Raw genomic sequence first — 22,114 nt, forward strand, 5'->3', positions numbered from 1 at the left:
CATTCTCCAAGAGTTAACGACAACCCTTTGCTTTAATCATTCTCTTTCTCTGCTCTGCCATGGACATCACGCTACCTGCTGCCCCTTTAATCACCTGCCCTTTAAATGACTTATACTCTTGAGCATTCATAGCTGCAAACTTGCTCAGCTGTTAGGTCTCCCCTCAACTAGACTGGTCTCTAGGTTAGTGAAAAACCTAATAGAGTGGAACATCTGCCACAAATCACCACAAACAAAGAGGCAAAGAGGATTATGCAATCCTCAATAAAATCATATTCAGTGTTGGAATGGCAATCTGTGAAGGTAGACAAAGTCAGCAACCCAGTGGATGAAGCAAAATGGCAAACCAAAGCTGATAGGAGGTACTCAAATCCTTTATGAACACAGGAGACAGTCACCATGATGTACTCAAGACTCGAAAGAATAAGAACTAGATCTGAATGGGATAATATCGCAGTTAATATTTCCCTGCAAAGAAATGTCTGGCTCATAAATGAAGTGAAACTTTGGTCAACTAGGATTTCTATCTCTTCTTAGGATATTCCTACCAATTGGAAACATCATACAAAGTTGATCTTACCAAGGGATGAAACTGTGTTAATCCACGATAAAAACACAGGTACGGGTTTTAATATCCTGAATAGCAGTCACAAAATTTCTGTGTATGAAACGTTCTTTGATTAAAAGGCACAGACATACACAGGCAGTCTAAGCTTGTTAGTGATATTCAAACATGCGCAAGTCACGTTGTGATATCAAGTAGCATGCATCGAACTTCATGACTAAACTTTTCCCCTTCTTTCAATTACACAAAGTAACTGACATGGGTTCTTTCTCTAAAGTTGTCTCAAGTATGCGGTGGTGTCTGTACTGACAAGCAAGGAAGATTTCCGTACCCCATGTGATCTTGAAGCCGGTGGAGTGGAGTTTGCCCTTTAGGCTTGGCTTGGAAGGCGCTCGCGGTGCATCAGGCGTCGTGCGGAAGGCCACTGTGCTGCTCCACCCACTGTTTCCCTCGTCATTGAAGGCACGTAACTTTAGGGGGCAAGATCAAGGGGAGCAGCAAACGAGAAAATGCAGAACAGAGAGAAGAATGAATATGTAAAGAAAATTTGATGTATTGAATGTACTTGGGCAGAAACTTTTTTTTTTTAATCAATGGAACTTCTATCAGGAAAACTGCTACACTCAGCCATTTGATATCTATTTAAAGATTAAAGAGAACATAAACATGTCGTCAAGAGGTCTTTTTATGTAATAAGGAGGTAAAAGAAGAGGCTACTCCAAGGAACAAAGATGGCGTACGTTCGCATCGCACAAAATCTGACGGCATCCTTTACAATTTGTACATCAGACTGATGGAAGAGGAAGTAATCTTTACACAAGGAACACAAAAAGAAAAAACAGCAACAGACAGAAAAATGGTAGAGAAAGCAAGAGAGAAAAATGATTAGGCAGAATACATACTGTGAAAGTGGAAATTTTTGCACAGTTGAAATTTTTGCGCATTTCACACAACCAGAAACTATCGCGAAACAAAAGCATGGAAACATTTTTGCTTCCCACATGAATATTTTTGCTTCCCATATGATGTTTCAGTAGTTAATGTCTTTATGCCAGGGACTTAAAAACATGCGAAACTTTTCTTACCCTGCCGAGTGTGAAAATTAGTCACTGGAAAACATCAATTCTTACAGCAATAGAAAACCAACATGTTTTGAGAAAGTGAAGTTTGTGTCACTCATGCATACTTACCCTAAACTTGTACTCTGAATTTCTGGCAAGATTTTTACAACAGTGGGTAGTCTCATCCCCTCTATACACAACCTGGAAGCCATAACGCTGGAGAGGATGGAGATAAAGAGAGAAATATAATGTTTGGGTCGAAGGTCAAAGCATGTAAAAGACAAGCATCACAGCTCTAACTTCTCTTTTGGAATCTTTTCTTGCTGGGGATCGTTTTCTACTTGGAATTGTAAGCCTTCAAGAGTGTTTGATAAGTGTACATGTTTACATAAGCCTTCTGTGATGTTTTGTTTCATTTCTCTACCCCCCCCCCCCCAAGCATCGAGTTGGTACACTGTAACTCATTGATCTCTTCTATCACTTACATTGTACTATCTAGTTACTCATATCTATCATATTGATATTCACTTCAGTAAAATCATCAAAATTTGACCTGAATGTGTCAAGTTCCCTACCTCTCTCCACTTTTCTTGCAGTAAAGAAGTCTTCATCAAACTCATTTTGATAATCATGTCCTACAACTTTTATGTACAAGTATACAGTAACATTTTTTTTCCACACGAGGTCACATTTGTCTCGTAGTAAAAATATAAAATGAGATGTGATACCTAGATAGAACTTTTGTTTCCTATTTAATAAGGGGTGGGGAGGTAGGATGTTTTTATAGAAATATTCAGTGAAGATTCAACATTCATCTATAAAACATTGTTTTATCTCGTAATGTACAGCAGAGAATTCAGCCATTGGCTGCACTGTAGCCACTGGCTGAATGATGTACATTTATGACATCATAAAAATGTGGCTGTGCATCTATCACTGTCAAACAAATCACTACATATGCCCAAGATAGTAACAGCAGGCCTAAAATAAGACAGCTTCAAATTCAAGAGGTTGATATTGCCCAAGAGCAGGTTTCACACACATTGAGTCTAAAGCCCATGACTTGACTTAAAGGGAACCCAAACCCAAAGAGAAATGTGGATTGAGTGAAAGCAGCAACATTAGTAGAACATATCAGTGAAAGTTTGAGGAAAATCAGGCAATCGATGCAAAAGTTATGAATTTTAAATTTTTGGTGTTGTAATGACTGGATAAGGAGACTACTAGAGTTCATGATGTCATGTGTGGACGGTACTATAAAGAAGATATAAAGTGAATTCTGCAAAAAATTATTTTTCATGAAAATGACACATTTCATCAACTTGATACTGACATATGCTAAGGGTAGCAATTATTTTCCCTGCTTTCTGAAAGCGGTTAGTCAAGTGCTCTTTCATAATGCTAGAAAAGTGAATTTTGTGGAATTTTTAAAAATATTTTCTTTTTATTTTTGTCCACACATATGTCATAACCTCTAGTAGTCTCCTCATCCAGCGGTTCCAACACCAAAACTTACAAAATCCATAGCTTTTGCATCGATTGTCCAATTTTCCTCAAACTTTCACTAATGTTACTGCTTTCACTCAATCCACATTGCTCTTTGGCCCGAATTCACAAAGGTGGTACAATTGAAACCATGGTTTAAACCATGGACAATTTGCATGGAAAGCCAAGTGTCGCACGGCCTATTTCATTGACAAATTTTTCATTTTGTTAAAGAAATGATCATTTCATTACAAAATCATCATTTCGACGACAAAATGACTGATTTCGCAACGAAATAGGCCGTGCGACACTTGGCGCTCCATGCAAATTGTCCATGGTTTAAACCATGGTTTTAATTGTACCACCTTCGTGAATTCGGCCTTTGGGTTTGGGTTTCCTTTAAGACTCCAGCTCTGCACTGTCTCCACTAGAAGGAAATGTCACAGCATGGGAAGGGGGTGGGGGAGGGGAGGTTTGGTGCACCTGAAGCCCCCAAAGGTCACCTGCCACATGTGACCTCTCCAGCAGGAAGGGGTAAATTGTGAGAATGGTAGGGGGGGGGGGAATGGGGGAGATGTTGCAGTGCAAAATAACCTCTTACACGTTGCCGATGCGTTATGCATTAGCCTGACTCTCAGTCACTCTACATTGTAGTTGCCCCAAGATGCAGGGTGGAGGTAAAGAGGGACGCCCTAGGCCCATAGGGTGTCTCTCCTCCCCTCCCCCCCCCCCCCCTCTTTTAAGCCACAACAGTGTTATTATCGAAACAGTACACGCCTCTGCTGAATCAAACTTGACCTTTCCATCATTCTCATTTACTGTTAGCCGGTGGCTGCATGTCTTTGACTGACTGTCGGCTCATCTTGGCTCACTAACATTAGGCTCTCCATTTTCTTCATCATGGCTACTTTGTCACTAACTCTTAGTGGCTTGTCCTGCGCGCCTTTTCGGCTGTGTAATGTATGGATATCAACTAATTATTCTTCAAACTTTTACCAATGGTTAGATGTTTATTTACCGTCTGATAAGAATATGGCCAATTTATCTTTGTGGCAAACAAAAAGAGCCAATATTTGGCTTGTGGGTCTCTTCTCTTTTGTATTTATCTTCTGATGCCATTACTCAAGATTGGAATTTTATCCAACCTTGGAAATGAAGGTCTTGAAAATGTATGCAGGCTTAGTGGCTTTAGTCCTAAATATGGATAATCTTACTCATTCTTTATTTATCTGTTTATTCATTATTATTATTATTATTATTATTTTTTAGAAAACAAGGAATGAACAACAGGAAGTATGGAAGGTCTGCCGTAAATTACAGCATCAGACATATTTCCTTAAATTCAAGCTATGGTGCATGAATAGCTGTAGTTTCTATTATAGTGTGGCCTCATCAACTATTTAAAAAAAAAAAAAAAAAAAAAAAAAAAATGACATTAAAATGCCCACAACGCTATAAAGACCCGATAGGATGGGGATACCACTGAGTGGGAAGGCTGGCCCAGTTCAGACATATTCAAGAATCCCTGTATCGAACTGTGTACAGCTCTATCACTGATCTAAATGTAAGTACACACACAGCCAAAGAATCTAGATTGGAGTGGACTCTACTAACTGATAGCGTACGCTTTAATGCACACATTTGCTGATTTTGTGGCTGACGAGGCTATTCATGGGTTTTGAATTTACTCCGATGGGTAGTAAATGGCGATCAAGTCAATCTGACCACCCCTGTTTCCCCATGCTACAGAGTCTTAAATAGCTAACTCATTCAGTTTGGTTTAGTCCAGTGAGAATGGGAAGATCAGGTCTTATTAGCTTGGCCTAGTCCTGTGAGAGATGGAAAGACCATGTCTTATGAGCTTGGCCTAGTCCAGTGAGACATGGGAAGACTAGGGCCCCATTTCATGAAAAGTTGATATGACAGCAACTCTTGCTGGAATGACACTTTGCCATGGTAATGACAAGAATCCAGCTTCCTGATTGGCTGCTGTTTTGGGAAGTTGCCATTCCAGAAAGAGTTGCTATCCTAAAATCTTTTATGAAATGGGGCCCTGGTCTCATCAGCTTGGCCTAGTCCAGTGAGACATGGGAAGACCAGGTCTTATCAGCTCGGCCTAGTCCAGTGACTTGTGAGACATTGGAAGACCAAGTCTTACCTTTGTTTCGTCATCCATCTCCAAAATGTAGCCCTGGATGTCTCCAGGGCCCCTTTGCCACTGTAGCCTGAGACTCCGGGCCAGGGCCTCAAGAAGGACCACGGGCTCCGGGACAGGAGGCACGCTACCCGCCGTGTAGAACCGCCCCTCATCGCTGAAACCACTGAGGAGCAGACAGGTGGGTGGGGGAAGGAGGTAGAAAACAGTGGGTGGAGACCATGTTGAGAGAAATGCACTTGACACATTAAAACTGATGAAGGCACAATTAACAGATCACGGCTCATTTACACATTACTATCAAATATCAATGATAGTGATGATGATAATGATGATGATGTGATCATGTTGCCAACCACAGCAACACCAATGCTAATCACAATCACAATAATAATGATAATAATTATAATCATCATCATCATCATCATCATCATCATCATCATCATCATCATCATCATCATCATAACAATAATATAACCAAGAATAATAATAACAATTCTAATGTTACTGACATAACAGTAATAAATGATTTCATATTCATCAGTAAAACATTGGTATTATACAGAGAGCCTCTCTCCCATGTTGAGGTGAATACATGTACAGCACACAGTAACATATTGAAATTCTGATCTCTAAGTAAACTCGAAATTGCCCCACCTGCAAATCCTCTCCAGTTCCACCTAAGTTGCTTATTTCTGGTGAATAAATGCTAAATTCAACTAATCACCATAAATGTTCTACTTGCTATCAGACTCCCATTAATATATTTAGTATATAACTGGATAGAGAAGGGCATTCTGGATAAATTGCCTTTCTGAAGGGCACAAGTACTTTGACAAGACTTGAACCCTGTACCTTCTCACTGAGAGTCCAGTCCTCAATCCACTAGATCATAAAATCTCCTATAATCACCTTTCACATATCAAACACTATGTTATAGAGCTCTTATACATGTAGTTGGTTGTGCAAGGCCTCACCCTACATGTACAGGAAAAAAAAATCAAATGAGATAATAGGATACTTCTCACAGGCCTTCTTGCAAAGGAGCAGTTTAAGATATTAAACTCACAACAATCTTTATTACTACCACTCACCATAATCATTTTAAAATTTGGTGGAAATATGGGTTGCCTGAAAAATGAAGCTACTACTTTAAAGTTGTACATCTTTTGACCTTGTGAGCCAAATATTTCTTGGCCTGATTTTGCAGAAATTTTGCAGAAAAAAAATTTAAAAAGAACAGGAAGAAAAGGAGAAAAACAGGCAGCTTCCCTGCTGCTTTGTGCAGGAACCAAATCAGGGCACTGCGATGATATCTTGTCTTTCTGTCAGGGCCACAATCATTGAGACCTTGTCCAGAAAACCTTGGGATATCCAAGATGTCTCCAGTATGACATGTGTGGCTCTTGCTGGGCTGAATACATAAAAAAAAATTCCTGTTTGCTTTAAAGCAAAAAATCTACAGAATATTTGAGCTCACTTTGGTAAATAGAGTAAATTCAAACAAATGCAATATTGAAAAATCATTCGACTGTTTGAGATCCCCCCATAATAAAAGAAGCCATATACTGTAAAAGTGGATATTTTCACGCGACTCATTTTTCGCGTTCGCCCAGATAAGAAGAGTTTCATGTGTTTTTTAATTCCGCGGTATCAAGACATCAACTACAGGAACATATGGCAAGCAAAAATATTCGCGTGCTTTTATTTTCACGCTAGTTTCTGATTGCACAAAATGCGCGAAAATTTCAACACCGCGAAAATTTCCACTTTTACAGTATGTCATGGTAATTTGCTTTATTTCATTGGAAGAAACTTTTAGTGTTCTTTTCTTTGACTTCACTCTCCTCATCAATGTCAACATGAACTAATCAAGTGGATTCCCTCTCCAAGCTTGATACACTGTCTGCCCAATTAACCAAGACCTCCCGAGGAACAATCTCTGGCATAAATTGGCAAACATTCACAATTCTTGCTGTTATGAAAAACAAAAAGACACAACATCGTCTTGCAAAATGGGGAAAAAAAAGAAAAAAAAGTTGCTGATGATGACAATCCCGACTTCACATGGCTTTTTAAAAGGAAAGTTTTTGCCAAAACAACAAACAGGAAGACCAGCAGACTGCATGGTAAAACTATTTATAATTTGACCTAAGTATTACTTGATATTGCCATGGCAACAGCTATGTAACAGCTATGGAGTTTACGCGAGTATTGGAGCTAATGCCACGCAGGCTCTCATTATGTCAAGTTTTGTGCACACTCCTTTATCATATCATGAAATATGGTCCTGCAGGAGATATTATTGTAAAAAAAAAATGCATGTGAATTCAGTTTGATGAAGATTACATGATTCTGTATCTACATGTACTCTCAATCAGCTAAACACACATGTAAGAGAATGAACAATGAACAATGCTTATCATTGTTATTGCTATTATCCTTATGATCATCATCATCATCATCATCATGATCATGATCATCATTACTATAATGATTTCTATTTGTCATGAAAAAGGCTGGAGTGGTTACCTTGATCCATGACTGTTGATTGCCTGAAGTCTGAAGCGGTAAAGTGTCGACGGCTGGAGCTTCTGGGCCTTATACTGTTTGTCTATTCCCTCGTAGAGTGTGACAAACCCACTCGAACCATTGCCCTACAGGGGAAAGAACAAAACGGGCCTCCGCCAAGTGAACAACACAAGAATACAGCAAAGGAAGGGTGTGAGTGTTAAGGGGGGGGGGGGGGGAAGGGGGTGGAGAACAGGAAGAAAATTCAGGCATGGATCTTATCAAAGCACTCCGAATATTAACAATGTCATAGTTTACGAATAGTGATAATCATACACAAACATGTTTTCATAAAGAGATGTTTTGGTTAATTAAAAATTGACAATGACAAAGAATTGCTAAGAAAGCAGGATGGAGGGATTTTGAAAGAGGAGAGAAACAATAACATTTTGTAAAAGTGTGTGTGTGTGTGTGTGTGAGAGAGAGAGAGAGAGAGTGAGAGAGAAAGATCATAGCACCACTTCAGTGATAGAAAAAGGTGATAATAATGGTCCAAGGACAAGGAAACTGTGTACTTTTGGATACCTTGGAAGAAATGAACATTTAACTTGCATCACTTCAATGCTAACAATTTACGTGTACCATCTATAAGAAAACAAAGAAACAAACTTGCAATATGCAATCATAACTTTAGGAAAGAACTTAAGGTAGAAATTCTAACCTTTAAAGCACAGAGTGTAGTATCAAACTTACAACTAGTTGTGCTTAAGTCACTGAAATAAATGAAAAGAAATTCAGTCCCTGGAAATATATATTATATTTGTAAACCTGTATAAAATGAACAAATGGGCTAGAAAGTCATATTTTTAGAAGTGCAAGGACCTGCTGTTTATCTGTTAACTTACAAACTTTATTCAAAACCTTACAGCAACTGCTACAAAAGGATTATGGAAAAGTAATATCAGCTTATCCTACCATTTGAAGTAATTCTTGCTCATATTCTATTCATGGTTAGAAGTTTTGCAGCATCAGTGCAGCTTGGGATGGCTTTGACAAATTTGCAAAGGATTTTCTTGAACACACTTTCACATTCCTCACAGGCATGAAGCAGAGAACACCAGCACCACAAGAGGAAAAACAAAATGGTTTGGGAGAAGATTAATTACTATATGTGATTATACACCCTCAAGCATCAGATCTCCTTGTACTGCACTATCTTTCAAAAAGGCAAATCAACCTGAAAATTATCCAATCTCACTGAAAGCAGGTATATTTAGGCCTACTGTTAATTTACACATGTTATCTACAGTCTGTATTGTGGGTTAGGCAATGTATGGTCAAATATGCTGATAAGAACAAATAGTAAAATGTGTACAAATAAGCTGCAATGAAAAATCACTCGAAAACAAGTCTATGCTCATGTAATATCCAGTGGAAAAAAAAATCACAGTTTGTCATACACATTTAAATAAGTAGGAGGAAAGAAAACACTAATAAAAAGCGACACACACAGAAGACTCACTGTCCCAAGCACCACCTTTTGGGAAGCAGCCACGAAGCGTAAAATATGCCTGATTAAAAAGAAGGCTTCACAACCCCGGGCCACAGGTAAATGCTGTATATTCATTCTTTCTTTTTTAAACATCATCTTGACCCATTTCTAATATTTGCACCTGGTCTTCAAAGTTTCCGCAGCTCTGTCTCCCATTCCAAGCCCCACTCCACAGCCCAACACAAATGATGCACACACACACACAAACGCGAGAAGCTCCCTCTTTTTCCACTCAAACTACATACAACATGCTGTGTCCTATATCTTGTCTCCGCTCTCCTGTGTTTCCCCAACCCCCCCCCCCTTCCCCGTCCATTTCTCTAGGGACAAAGAAGATGATTCTGGCAATAACTGGGCCAGCCATATGTGAAGGGGGGATTTACTTCCCAGGGAGAACGGGGAAAGGAGGTCACAGGTCAGGATTGTCCATTGATTCCACCACAAGACAGTGACACAAGTCTTCCCTACTCCTACACGCTACCTACTCCTACACCCTATGTCAAACGTAACCCTGTGTGCTGCAGGAGGGGGGAGGGTGAAAGACCCAATACACAGCGTCATGTTCATGGAAAAGTGTAGTCTAGCTACCAGGGTGACACGACATTTTCTCCTGCGGCAATTGCTCCGGTCTTATTTTGTCCATGAACTTGGGGTTGGGGTTGTGATAGGGTTTTAGGTTTAGATTGATGTGAGGATTAGGATGAGGGTTAAGTTTATGTTTGAGGGTAGAATTTATGTTTGGCTTTAGCGTGCAGATATTTCAAGGGAGTGATTGTCGCAGGAGCAAATGTCATGGACCCAGCTACCAGACTGTCATTAATCTATTATCCCACAGTTCAAAACCTAAATAGAATGCACACATCTCTTCATCTGTGAGCTGTGTGGAGGTCGTGGCCAAATCTGTTACAATGAACTCTGTTTCTCAATGAGGGACATATTCCTACCTCCTCCCCCTTCCTATATTGTACTTTTCATTTCATCATCTTGGAGTGCGTCATTGTCCTTATTTATTGCACATGTCAGAATGGTACACATTTACAGGGCCTTCAGCCTTCAGCCCAATGTAATATGCCATGTTATCTTTGCATTATGACTTGAGCAAGTGGCTGATCAAGGACCAGAGGCAAGACAAGGGCCCTGTAATCATAAAATAATACGAAATACAGTCCAATCTTTGTTAGCCCGCTATATCAGGACTGCCGGGCATTCAACATTAAGTGATTCGGTCGTATAAAAAGATAAGGCTCAAATACAGCACTTTCCAGCATAATCTGCTGGACGTATCGTTACTATCAATTTACTAATACATGTAGTATGATTATTTGCATGTTGTTGTCATATTTCATCATTCAGATGATATAGGAATAAAATGAATTTAGTGAGTAAAATATTCTTCCTCATAGACGCATTTGTTTGACTGATATTGACCAAAAATGAGATTGAGATCGCGACTTGCCGAATACTGCCACAGTATGCTACAGTGCAGTGCACTGCCAGCTGACTACAGCATCATCAAATGCCATCATCTCTTGCAGTAAATATGACTGTGCTTCAAACTGCGCGCACAAATTTTGTCGATTTTAAAGTTTCGCAGACAAATCAACTCACAGGAATGTAAAGTCCATGATTATTGGAAATTTGGCACTGAAATGCATGAAAACATGAAGAAAATTGTATAAAACAAGTGCACATCTGGATAAGAGAGAGATCTAGACAAGTGATGACCGGATAACTGAGGTCAGAATGTATAGGTTCTTTCCTTCCTTCTTTTTTTTTTTTTTTTTTGGGGGGGGGGGGTGAGTATGGCATTTACCAAAATTGAGGAAATGGTTGTTCGGAAATCATAACACTACAAGACTGGGAACAGATGCTACGCTGCAGACCTGAGAAGATGGGACGGATATTGAAAGGACGCAGTAGGGGGATGAAAGAATAATATCAAGAATATTGACATTTCACAATTTGATTCATTTTTATACAGCAGACTCCAAACAAGCCGGCGCCTCAACGAGGGAATCAGGTGGTCACAGGTGGCACATTATGAAATATGTTACTGTAAAACTAAAAATATTCGTGGCATGAAATTTTTGCGAATTGGAGCCGACGGCCTTTCTCACGGCATAAAATTTTCACGAATTGCCAATGGCATTCATTGCATATAGCATAGACAAGAAATTTTGTGTAAATTTTAATTTTGTGAATCATGGCTCCTTGCGAAATATGCAAAAACTTCATGCATGTGAAAATTTCTCATTTTACAGTATATGAAGAAAGAGGATAAACGAAAAAGGCAGATGTATGATAGGATAACAATAAAAATGGTATAAAGTAGGTTAAGAGAGAGCATTTAAAGAGAGAGAGTAGAGAGGATGGGGGGGGGGGGGGGTGTGAAAAACTGAACAATTATACATAACTACAAAAGGGGGGGGGGGGAATTCAAGCCAGAGCAAAAATTTTAGAGAGATGGAAAACGATGGTGTTGGAAATGTTTGCACATGAATGTTTGCTGATATGGACATTGAAAATGTGCACGTATGTGGGTGGAGTTCGAAAGCGAAGGAGAGAATCGAACAGCTTATGAAAAGAATGCTAAGAGGAGATTGAGCAGGAAAGGGAAAATAGGAAAAAAGATGAAAAGAAAACATGAAAAAGAAGTAGAAGAGCTGTTGACTTTTTATATCTGACCTATATTGCCTAATCCCTGAAGGTTTAGAAACCCTGTTTAATGTTGATTCAAGGGAATGGGATTGTGGGTAGAGCAAAAAAAAAAAAAAAAAAAGGGGGGGGGGGTGTTATGGGGAGCCATACTGACTTGATACCTGCTCAGCCTGTACTTTCTTACCAAACCATGCTGAGGTCATATCAAGGTCTTGGAATGGTTCTGGTATTAAACAAAAATTGATCTGGAGGGAAGCTGTCAGAATTTCTCATTTTCCACTTTGCGTGTTTGTTTTACTCTTTATGGGGGGGGGGGGGGTAACATTACATCAAAATTTGCTTTGATTCTGTTGCATTCTGGATTGAAGGGCCTGGAAGATATATCCAAAGAAAGCTTTCGGGTACATTGATAAAAGATTATCTACAATATTACTATCACAGTGGATATTTTTGCACAAGTAACTTTTCGTGCTAGGCCAGATACAATAAATTTTGTGTGTTTTTAATTCAATAGAATCAAGACATTCAACAGTGGGGCATACAACAAGCAAAATATACTTGTGGCTTTTATCTTGCGCTAGTTTCTGGTAGTGCAAAATGCACAGAAAAAAAAAAATTCCACACTGCAAAAATGTCAATTTTTCTTTTTTTTCAGTACATGGGGTAACTTTTGCTACGTCTTGCTTCCCATACACAAGGAGTGCCCAAAAATCACTTAAAAAAAGAATCAAATGTTGCAATTGGTTTATGGACTATCAACATGGTTTTGAGCCCATCTCTGTTCTAGATTCCCTGTGATGTTTGTATGACACCACCTGAAAGATATCTGAGGTCATCAGTGGCCCCATCTATCTTATTCTCCCATCCCTTTGGGAAGGGGAAGATAGTGAGGAGAAGAAGATGAAGGAGGAGGAGGAGGAGGAGGAAGAGGAGGAGGGCAAAAGAGTGGTTGAGGGGCGATAGAGAAAAAGGATCCGAGTGCAATGTCTTGGGAGAACCAGGAGGGGATGTCCTGTCCTACTTTCACCCTAAATGACCTCTCACAGTCTGTCAAGTTTGTCGGGTGAACCCCAACCGCGCTGGGTCAACTTCTCACAGATGGGCTGTATTTTTGGTAGCAGGTTGTCTCCTTTCTTTTTCTTTTTTTTTGTGCATATACCTTCTCTCTTGCCAATCTCATACAAGGCCATGATAATTTTGCCTCTGACGAAGATTCTGCTAGGATCGAAAGCTCAGGCCCCTTTAAACCCCAATTTAATGCACAAACCAACCATGTACCTCACTTTAATACACAGACCAACAATGTATCTCACTTTAATGAATAAACCAACCATGTACTGTACCTCACCTATTCTTGGAAATTGGAATGGTCCTGACTAGATGGGTGTCTGATGTGAATATGTGTGCATTCCTGCTTCAGTCTATAATTGTACAGATAAATGAATGCCAATACACTCATACATAAATACATACAATGATGTACATACGTACATACACACACAAACACAAAACACATACATACATTCACAGGTGGGTGTGTCCACCAGTTAAGTCAGGGGGATAGCTGCCCCTTACCTTGTCACACTGCAGTAAGTAGCTGTGGATCTTGGAACCATTGGAGTTGGGTGCCTTCCACGTGAGGATCAAGTAGTTCTTGGTCTTGCTTTGTAGCTTCGGCACCGCGGGGACGTCGGGTGGACAGCCAAGGGTGCTGAAGGTCTCCGGTGGTGAGGGCGCCCCTCGTACATTGCCCAATATTGCACTCACACTGCAGCATACAAATGACAAAATAAAGAAAAAAAAAATGGAATGTCACGACCACTTGCTTAACAGTGTTGGCTCTTACTTTTGCAATACAATGGTGGATAACACTCTGAAACACCTAAAATAATGCCTCCGGCACCCTTCGGGCGAAGGAATAAAAATCCCACGACAAAAAACAATACACAATCAACATCATCAAAGAAAAGAGGGGGAGAGGAAGGGGGAAGGGGCAGTTGGGAAAAAAGGAAGAGCCCCCCCCCCCCCCCCCAAAAAAAAGGAAGATATTCTTGCCAGAAACTTCCCTATAGTATAAAAGATGTCAACTTGTAACTTAAAAGAGGCAATGAATATCATTACACTGCATTTTTTTTTAACTTTGTATTTTTGTATGTTATTTTGCAGTTACGTCTGAAATACATTCCACAAATGACAAGGATTTTGATTATTACAGCATTAATGTCATTACTGAAGTGTTACTTTGCAAATTCATGTCCTGTCAAACAAAATGTCAACAAAATGTCAACAAAATGCCCGAGGTGAGAATCTACACTCAAAACTAGGCGAGTGCATCACTCCAATCCACATTACTGGTCATACATTGCATAAAATGACCTCTTAAAGAAGAATTAATACCAGAGGGAATTTCTCTATTTGGAGTTAAAGGGATTCTTCCTTTAAATATTTCTCCAAGCCTAACCTGAGAGGAATGTGACTAACAGTTGCCTTTCAAATGAAGGTGAATCATTTGTAAACATTTATGCTCACCTCTGATAAAATTCTTTGAAGAATTGGCAATTTAGATGATTCATGATATAAAACATAGATCTAGTGGGCACAGATAGGGATCCAAAATAGGAATTCAAGAATAGTCCGGTCTCATCGTCAGTGATTGGTTCCAAACTTTACTGAATAAGCCATGCAAATTGTGTAGCAAACCAGAACTGGCAAGACAATGTAAATGCTACAAATGGTTAAGTATATACATGAAAATCAAGCTGAAGGAATAAGAAAAAAATTATCATCCCTTTAGTTATAAAGAGGCAAAGATGACAATTTTACCACAATGGAAACAATATGCATTGAATTTTTGTTGCGAGAAGCATCATTTTGACTGCTCAACTTTGTGAATATCTCTTAAAGGAAACCAAAAACCTAAAGAGAAATGTGAATTGAGTGTAAACAGCAACGTTAGTAGAATACATCAGTGAAAGTTTGATGTAAAATTATGAATATCTAAAGTTTTGGTGTTGGAACCGCTGGATGAGGAGACTACTTGAGTTTATGGCATCATGTGTCGACAACAATTATAAAGAAAATATAAAGAAAATTCAACATGCTTATACTTTTTCTGGCATAATGAAAGAGCACTTAACTGCTTTCAGAAAGCAGGGAGAATAATTACTACCCTGAACATACATAAGTATCAAGTTGATGGAATGTGTAATTTTCATGAAAAATGATTTTTCATGAAATTCCTTTTATATTTTCTTGGAATATATTTTTGTCCACACATGAAGTCATGAACTCTAGTAGTCTCCTCATCCAGCCGTTCCAACACCAAAACTTTAAAAATTCATAACTTTTGCATTGACTGTCTGATTTTCCTCAAACTCTCACTGACGTGTTCTACTAAGGTTGCTGATTTCACTCAATCCGCATTTCTCTTTGGGTTTTGGTTTCCTTAACTCTTACATATATTTGTTGAAAATAAAACCACCACGAACATTATGATATTCAGACTGTACAAATAAATGTGGGATTGGCCTCTCTGTTATACCATTGAGCGCATTGGCTAGATGACAAGGAATATTGAGGGGGGGGGGGGGGGGACCAAAGAGGTATAAAAAGTAAGACTGAACAGTGTGTGAAAGATTCAACCTTGAACATTACAAGAGGATGATGTGTATGATTAAGTCTTCAAGGCGAAGCAGATGTCAATACGGAGTGTGCAACTTATCAATGGCTTCTCAACGCACGTCTCGCGCAAATGTAGCATAGAGCATTAAAATGATGTCCTTTGTAATTGGCTCAATCATTGCAGTCAACAGATTTAATCACTTTCACTTGATACTGTCCCTTCTCCACCTGCTGTTATCATTGTCCTCTATCTAATCTCAAACTCCACTTCATTTTTAGCCTAAAATGTCGTAGTCTTGGCCGGAAATTAAAAGCAGTTTGACAAATAAAATGACAACAAATGAATAAATCACTCTGGCTTCTTCATATTTTGACGATTTTCAAATATGACACATTTACAATATTTGCCGCTGCCCTAGCAGCTACGGGAGAGTCTCAGAGCTGATGTCAAGGTACCTGTAACTAGCCCAAATCTTGTAAAAAACAGGGCGGGGTTATCTTCCTAATCTTTCTCTGTTCATGTTTGTTACAATGGACCCACAAATAGACGGTATACAATTAAGAAATCTCAGGGGGTGATTTTGTGATAGGTTCGATATACAATGTCTCGTAAATCACTGGAGATTAAATGGACCTCTGGCTCTAACTTCCTGAAATAGCTTCCTCTGGATTATTGAATGAAGGGGCGTTGTGGGGGGGGGGGGATAGATTGATAGAAGAGGGGATAGAGCTATCACATGATTTTACTGATAATGACATTGCTGCTCTCCACATGAAACTTTGCTCTTTTCAACTGCTTTAGAAATTTGTCACACTGACACTATCCCCCTGTTCAGATGCAACCCAGTTTATACCAAAACTCAATAAAGAAACGCTGCATTAAAGAATCATTATATAGCTGTCAGCCCATTCAGACGCTAATCTTGACTGTTCAAGAAAACATTGTACAGATGCGCGGTTTCCAACTGCGCATGTTTTATGGCCATGTCGTCGCCGCTAATGAGAAGAATAGGGTCACCTTTCGTGCACACTAAGCCCCGCCCACCTGTACCGTTCTATGGTCGCCATATGTTCAGATGCATATATGGACATGATGGAATGCCGATTCATTATCGAGTTCTAGTTTGAAATGATGCTCTGATTGTCATTACGTTATACATCGTTTTGTTAGTCAGTGTTCAGACACAGAAGTTCATTTTACCGTTTTGGTATAACTATGCCATTTTAGTACAACTTTTTTTACTTTTTTTTTTTGCATCTGAACACTCTGTATGTCTGAATGATACCTCCCACGAGAAAACATGCAATAGGTTAATGCAGGGGAGTGAAGAGCAATGTGGAAAGGGAGGATTGTTACCATGGAAACTGGGTTATGGATTTCGATACAGGTGGAGAGTCCATTTTTATTCTCTAATTTGCAGGCAATTACACAATGCATACATCCTCCTCAACACGACCAGGGGAAGAGAATGTGACAGTGAACGAAATCTCCAGGAGTCAAACTGTAAGCAGGGCAGCGATAAATTACCGTAATCTTTCAGATTTTTATTCGTGGTATCGATGGGGGCAGGAAGCTACGTGTACGGGGGGCCCTGACTTCAAACTGCAAGGAGTCCATTTCTGAAGATAGAGAGATACGACCCGCTTCATCGTGTAGAGCCAGCCGTTACTGGTGGGGTTGACTTTCATTTACACCTGCTCTATTCTACCGTATCTCAATCTCAAATGATGTTTTGATGAAGCATATTTAAAGGACAAGTCCATCTTCATATACATGTGGATTGAGTGAATGCAACAATATTAGTAAAACACATCAGTGAAAGTTTGGGGAAAATCAGACAATCCGTTCAAAAGTTATGAATTTTTAAAGTATTTGCGCAGTCACTGGTGGATGAGAAGACTACTACAGTGCATGATGTCATATGCGTACAACGATATAAAGAAAATAAAAAGAGAATTTCACAAAACTTCACTTTTTGAATAAAGTGCACATTTCTTCGACTTGTTACTGACGTATGTTGAGGGAAATATCATTCCCCCTGCCTTCTGAAAGAGAGAAGTCAAGTGTTCTTTTTGTTGTGCGAGAAAAGTGAAAATATGTTGAATTTTCTTTATTCTTTCTTTATATCGTTGTACACATGTGACATGACAAGCTATAGTAGTCTTCTCATCCAGCCTTTAATGAGGAGAAACTTCAAAAATTCGTAACTTTCGAAGGATTGTCCGATTTTCCTCAAACTCTCATTGATGTTTTCAACTAATATTGCTGCATTCACTCAACCCACATGTCTATGAAGGTGAACTTGTCCTTTAAGATCCCTTTTTGTTGTAGCTGGTCTTTCAGTTAGATACGAAACAATAAGTTGCCTCTTCGAAGTTGTTGAGATTTTCTTCCTACAAATGGTAACGTTACTGCCTTATCACAAACTGAAAATGGTTACTGAGTAATCAATGAGAAATTATACAGCATACAGCTCCTTTTCCGGTCAACTGTGGCAGAAATTCACGGAGGATACAAGTTCTGGTCTATTCTGTTTATTCTTCGTTGCAAGAAGACTTTGACAAGGATGTTTACAGCTCTGTAATGCTGCTTACAGTCACTTTTGGGCAGGGCTGAATCAATTCTTGGAAGAGTACAACAGGAACCCATTTGTCACCAGATTTGTGTTGTTTTTTCCCCTCCTCCACCACCGATTTCCTGACGTTCTTTCTGCCTCTTTTTCCTTCCCACTTTCCTCTCCCCCAAAAACCTCGGATAGTCTGAACAGATATCCAGGCCCCCACTCTGTATCCAGTGATGAGGAAAGAAGGCGAAGCCCCGCTAATCTCATGTCTGGTGGAATATGGCTCGTTAAAAGGGATGATACAGTTTTGGTTGAGATGGGGCTGATGGTTTTCAACTTGTTTTGATGATGATGATTTTTTTTTCCTAGAGAATTAGAAACCTCTAATTAAAGGACAAGTCACCTTCATAAACATAAGGATTGAGAGAATGCAGCAATATTAATAGAACACATCAGTGAAAGTTTGAGGAAAATTGGACAATCGATGCAAAGTTATGAATTTTTAAATTTTTGTGTTTGAACCGCTGGATGAGGAGACTACTAAGGCTCGTGATGTCATATGAGTACAACAGTATAAAGAAAATGTAAAGAAAATTCAACATATTTTCACTTTTTTCGCATAATAAAAGAGCACTTGACTTGCCTCTTTCTAATGGCAATGGGAATAATGTTACCCATAACATATGTCAGTAACGAGTCGAGGGAATGTGTACTTCTTTCAAAAGATGAAATTTTGTGAAATTCTCTTTATATTTTCCTTATATTGTTGTACCTATGTGACATCATACACTGCAGTAGTCTTCTCATCCAGCGGTGACTGCACAAAAACTTCAAAAATTCATAACTTTTGAACGGATAGTCTGATTTTCCTCAAACTTTCAATGATGTGTTCTACTAATATTGCCACATTCTCTCAATTCTTATGTTAATGAAGGTGAACTTATCCTTTAAATATGAAAGAGCATGGAATTCTAAGAGGAATTCAAAGTTTATTTGATGAAAATTGTTTTGAAATGGCCGAGATATCCAAAACAGAGCAATCCTAATAAAAGGTGGGACCCACTTTGTAGTACTATAGGACTGTTTTGTTTTATCTTGTTTATGAATACCGGTATCTCAGCCATTTCAAAAACGATTTTCAACAAATAAACTTTGAATTCCTCTTCAAATTGTATGCTTTTTAACATTTTTGGTGGTTCTAAGTTGCAAAAAGCTTAATTACCTCAACCAATACTTTACCATTCCTATAAACCCTCATGCCGGAGTGTGCATGGGTTGAGCATTTCCCACAGACCCCATATGGCAAATGCAATGTTATCCTTCTACAGCGCTGCATTGCCTTTATGCAACACAAAAGCAGAAGAAAACCTGGCACCTTGTCACATTTCCTCAAGGTATGGAAAACTCTTGTAAAAAAAGTGATAATATATCACAATCCTACGTGGGCTTCACAGTTTGGTCTATCAAATCCTGTCATGGCATGAGCATTCTCTTTGTTTTGCCAACACAGGCTTTCAATAGTTGTTTTCATTGGACAAAAATTTCTATTACAATGCTATGGGTCAAGCAATACAAATATGATCTCACAAAGAACACAAAGAACTTCAATTTTACGCTGAGTACTGCATGATTTATTCTACAAAATATCTTAAAGTTAGAATTTGTTCTGAATGGCTGCATTATTTTCTAAAGGGACATATCTTTCTCAAAAACTTTCAGTTGTAATTCTGACATCAGTTATAATGTATTCTTTCATCCTACAAATTCATGGCTTCATAGCAAAGACAGGGACAACAGACTGGTGATAGTATTTTTTGTGAAATGTACCGGTATGTGATCATAACATTTCCACAGTGACTGATGATCAGGGAAGCAGCAATATACATGTCCTACCTTTTGTGATGGCTTACTGGTTCAATAACTACAGTAATAACTGCTCCTTTTGGTTACTGAACTACAAGAGTTCTTGCTTTTCAACATTTCATGACAGCCTCGTTCATTACATAGTCTGATAATATCATCTTCTCCTTTCACTAATTTAAAGGCTGACTAAAAGGCTAGTTTCATTCGCATCGTGTCGGCTTCTCTCTTCCATCTCCTGTAGCATATGGTGCGACTTACCTTAGTTGGTACTCTGTGGCTGGTTTAGATCCGATATTGTATGATGGAGACTGTTACTGCAGAGAGAGAAAAAAGGGAAACCAGAAGAGAATAAGGAAAAGGCGATTAATATCTGGCCAAGATATAAATCATCTTACAAGCAGCATCAAGACTTGGCTCATTAAATCTAGTACCATAAAATGATGTGTACACATCTGATTAAGTCAACTCACAGGCTAAGTGCATACAGAGAAGAGTAGACTTCCTTTCATTTCAGTGCTTGGGCAAAATGGAGAGATATGTGCAAATATATTTGAATGGCTCATTTTATTTTTGCTCAACCACTTTACTGTCCATGTAATCATCTGACATAATGTGGACCCGACAACATTATGAGCTAAATAATGACAACATCCCGCCAAAGACCTTGCTGATTTGATGTTATCCCGACTGCAGCATTCAACAATGGACAGAAGAAGAAATAAGAAAATCATGTGATCAGAAAAGATGTCCCTCGTTCACGGCTGGTTTTTTGCTGTTTTGTCTTTCTCATTAAATGAATCCGTCAGGAAAGAACAGGAAAATACGATTTGGGTTTCAAGATTTACGGAAGACGTGCAGAGTGCAGGAAGGGACTAGGAAGGGATGTCATTAGATTGTTTTCATAATGCGTCAACTCTAAGTCATCAAGTTATAACCTAGAAAGGAACAGAGAGCGTGCTATGAGAGAAAGGAAATAACATTTTCTGCTTTAAGAAGCTCACAGGGAACAGGAATTATTGCTCTGAAAAGGGCAAAAATTGACTGAAAGAAGAGAGAGAAAGAAAACACACATACAGACACACAAAAACACTCTCAGTGAAGGCTTAAGATCACATGTGGGATCAACTGACATGGAGATAGAATTAAATCTTTTTCTCTTTTTTTTTTTGGGGGGGGGATGAGTCAGGGGGAGGAAGGTTTGGGGGAGTGAGGATAATAGTGAGACAAGACTCGCTAGTCCCCCTTTTCACAAGACATGTGTAATGTTATCAAGAGTTGAATCTTGTATATAAACTTGGCATAATATGTCTTTAAGAGGCAGATTCTTTTTCTTCTTCTTCTTCAGAATTGTGCGATTTCCGCAGGGAGTTACTGGGACCCTCAAGAACATTTCACAAAGTCTGTTTACACTTTCCTCATTTCATTTGTTGCCCTCGATAACAGCCTTCACTATGTCTCTTTTCTTCTCTCCCACCCACTTCTCCAGCTCCAATAAATGTTCCCAGCGTAATCGAAGCAAGCCGGTGGGAATTTGTGACGAGTCAACTGGTTGAAAGGTCAAACTTCACCCTTCACTCAGAGTCAAGGCTGAAAGCTCCAGTCTCGACCCCATGACATTGGACAGGCAGACAAACTAAACAGAAACTATTCTTGATGCCATCAAAATGTTTTCATCCCTCGTCTCAATTCCTCCTCCTCCTCTTCCTCTTTCTCCGCATTCGTCCTCCTAATGTTCATTTTTTCTCCATAATGTCAGAGTATTCCCTACACTCATTTTCTCTCCCCCCCCCCCCCCAATTCTTTTCCCCTCCACCACCCCTATTGGCTTGCTGGTTTGTTGGGAGCTCCACTGCCTCTCCCTCAAGCTCCAACCCCTCCCCTACCCATCCCATCTCCTGCATCACATTCATGAGGCTTTCTCTACAGTTTAGTGTCTAGAATCCCTCCCCCATATGTACTGTTTCCATAAACTGGAAACCAACCACAAGAAACCACCCACTTCTTGTTCTTGTGTCCTCCACCAGTACAATAATTTTTCACGAGTCTTTTTCAGAGCGCTTATTTCACTGTCTCCTCTTC

At 39.3% G+C, this 22,114-nt stretch overlaps 1 protein-coding gene across 1 annotated transcript in view; it reads right to left on the bottom strand.

Annotated features, from left to right (window-relative positions):
- The window catches only part of LOC140244397 (fibronectin type-III domain-containing protein 3A-like), a 34,018-nt gene extending 17,342 nt beyond the window's left edge, over positions 1-16,676 (bottom strand). The window contains exons 1-6 of the mRNA XM_072324035.1: positions 16,654-16,676; positions 13,563-13,755; positions 7,799-7,923; positions 5,270-5,432; positions 1,756-1,842; positions 897-1,035 (exon numbers count right to left, since the gene is read on the bottom strand). Of these exons, the coding sequence (XP_072180136.1) occupies positions 897-1,035; positions 1,756-1,842; positions 5,270-5,432; positions 7,799-7,923; positions 13,563-13,755; positions 16,654-16,676 (730 nt within the window). The remainder of the gene's footprint in view (positions 1-896; positions 1,036-1,755; positions 1,843-5,269; positions 5,433-7,798; positions 7,924-13,562; positions 13,756-16,653) is intronic.
- Positions 16,677-22,114: the final 5,438 nt, after the last annotated feature.

The sequence above is a fragment of the Diadema setosum genome, chromosome 21, assembly GCF_964275005.1.
Source record: "Diadema setosum chromosome 21, eeDiaSeto1, whole genome shotgun sequence".
NCBI lineage: Eukaryota > Metazoa > Echinodermata > Echinoidea > Diadematoida > Diadematidae > Diadema > Diadema setosum.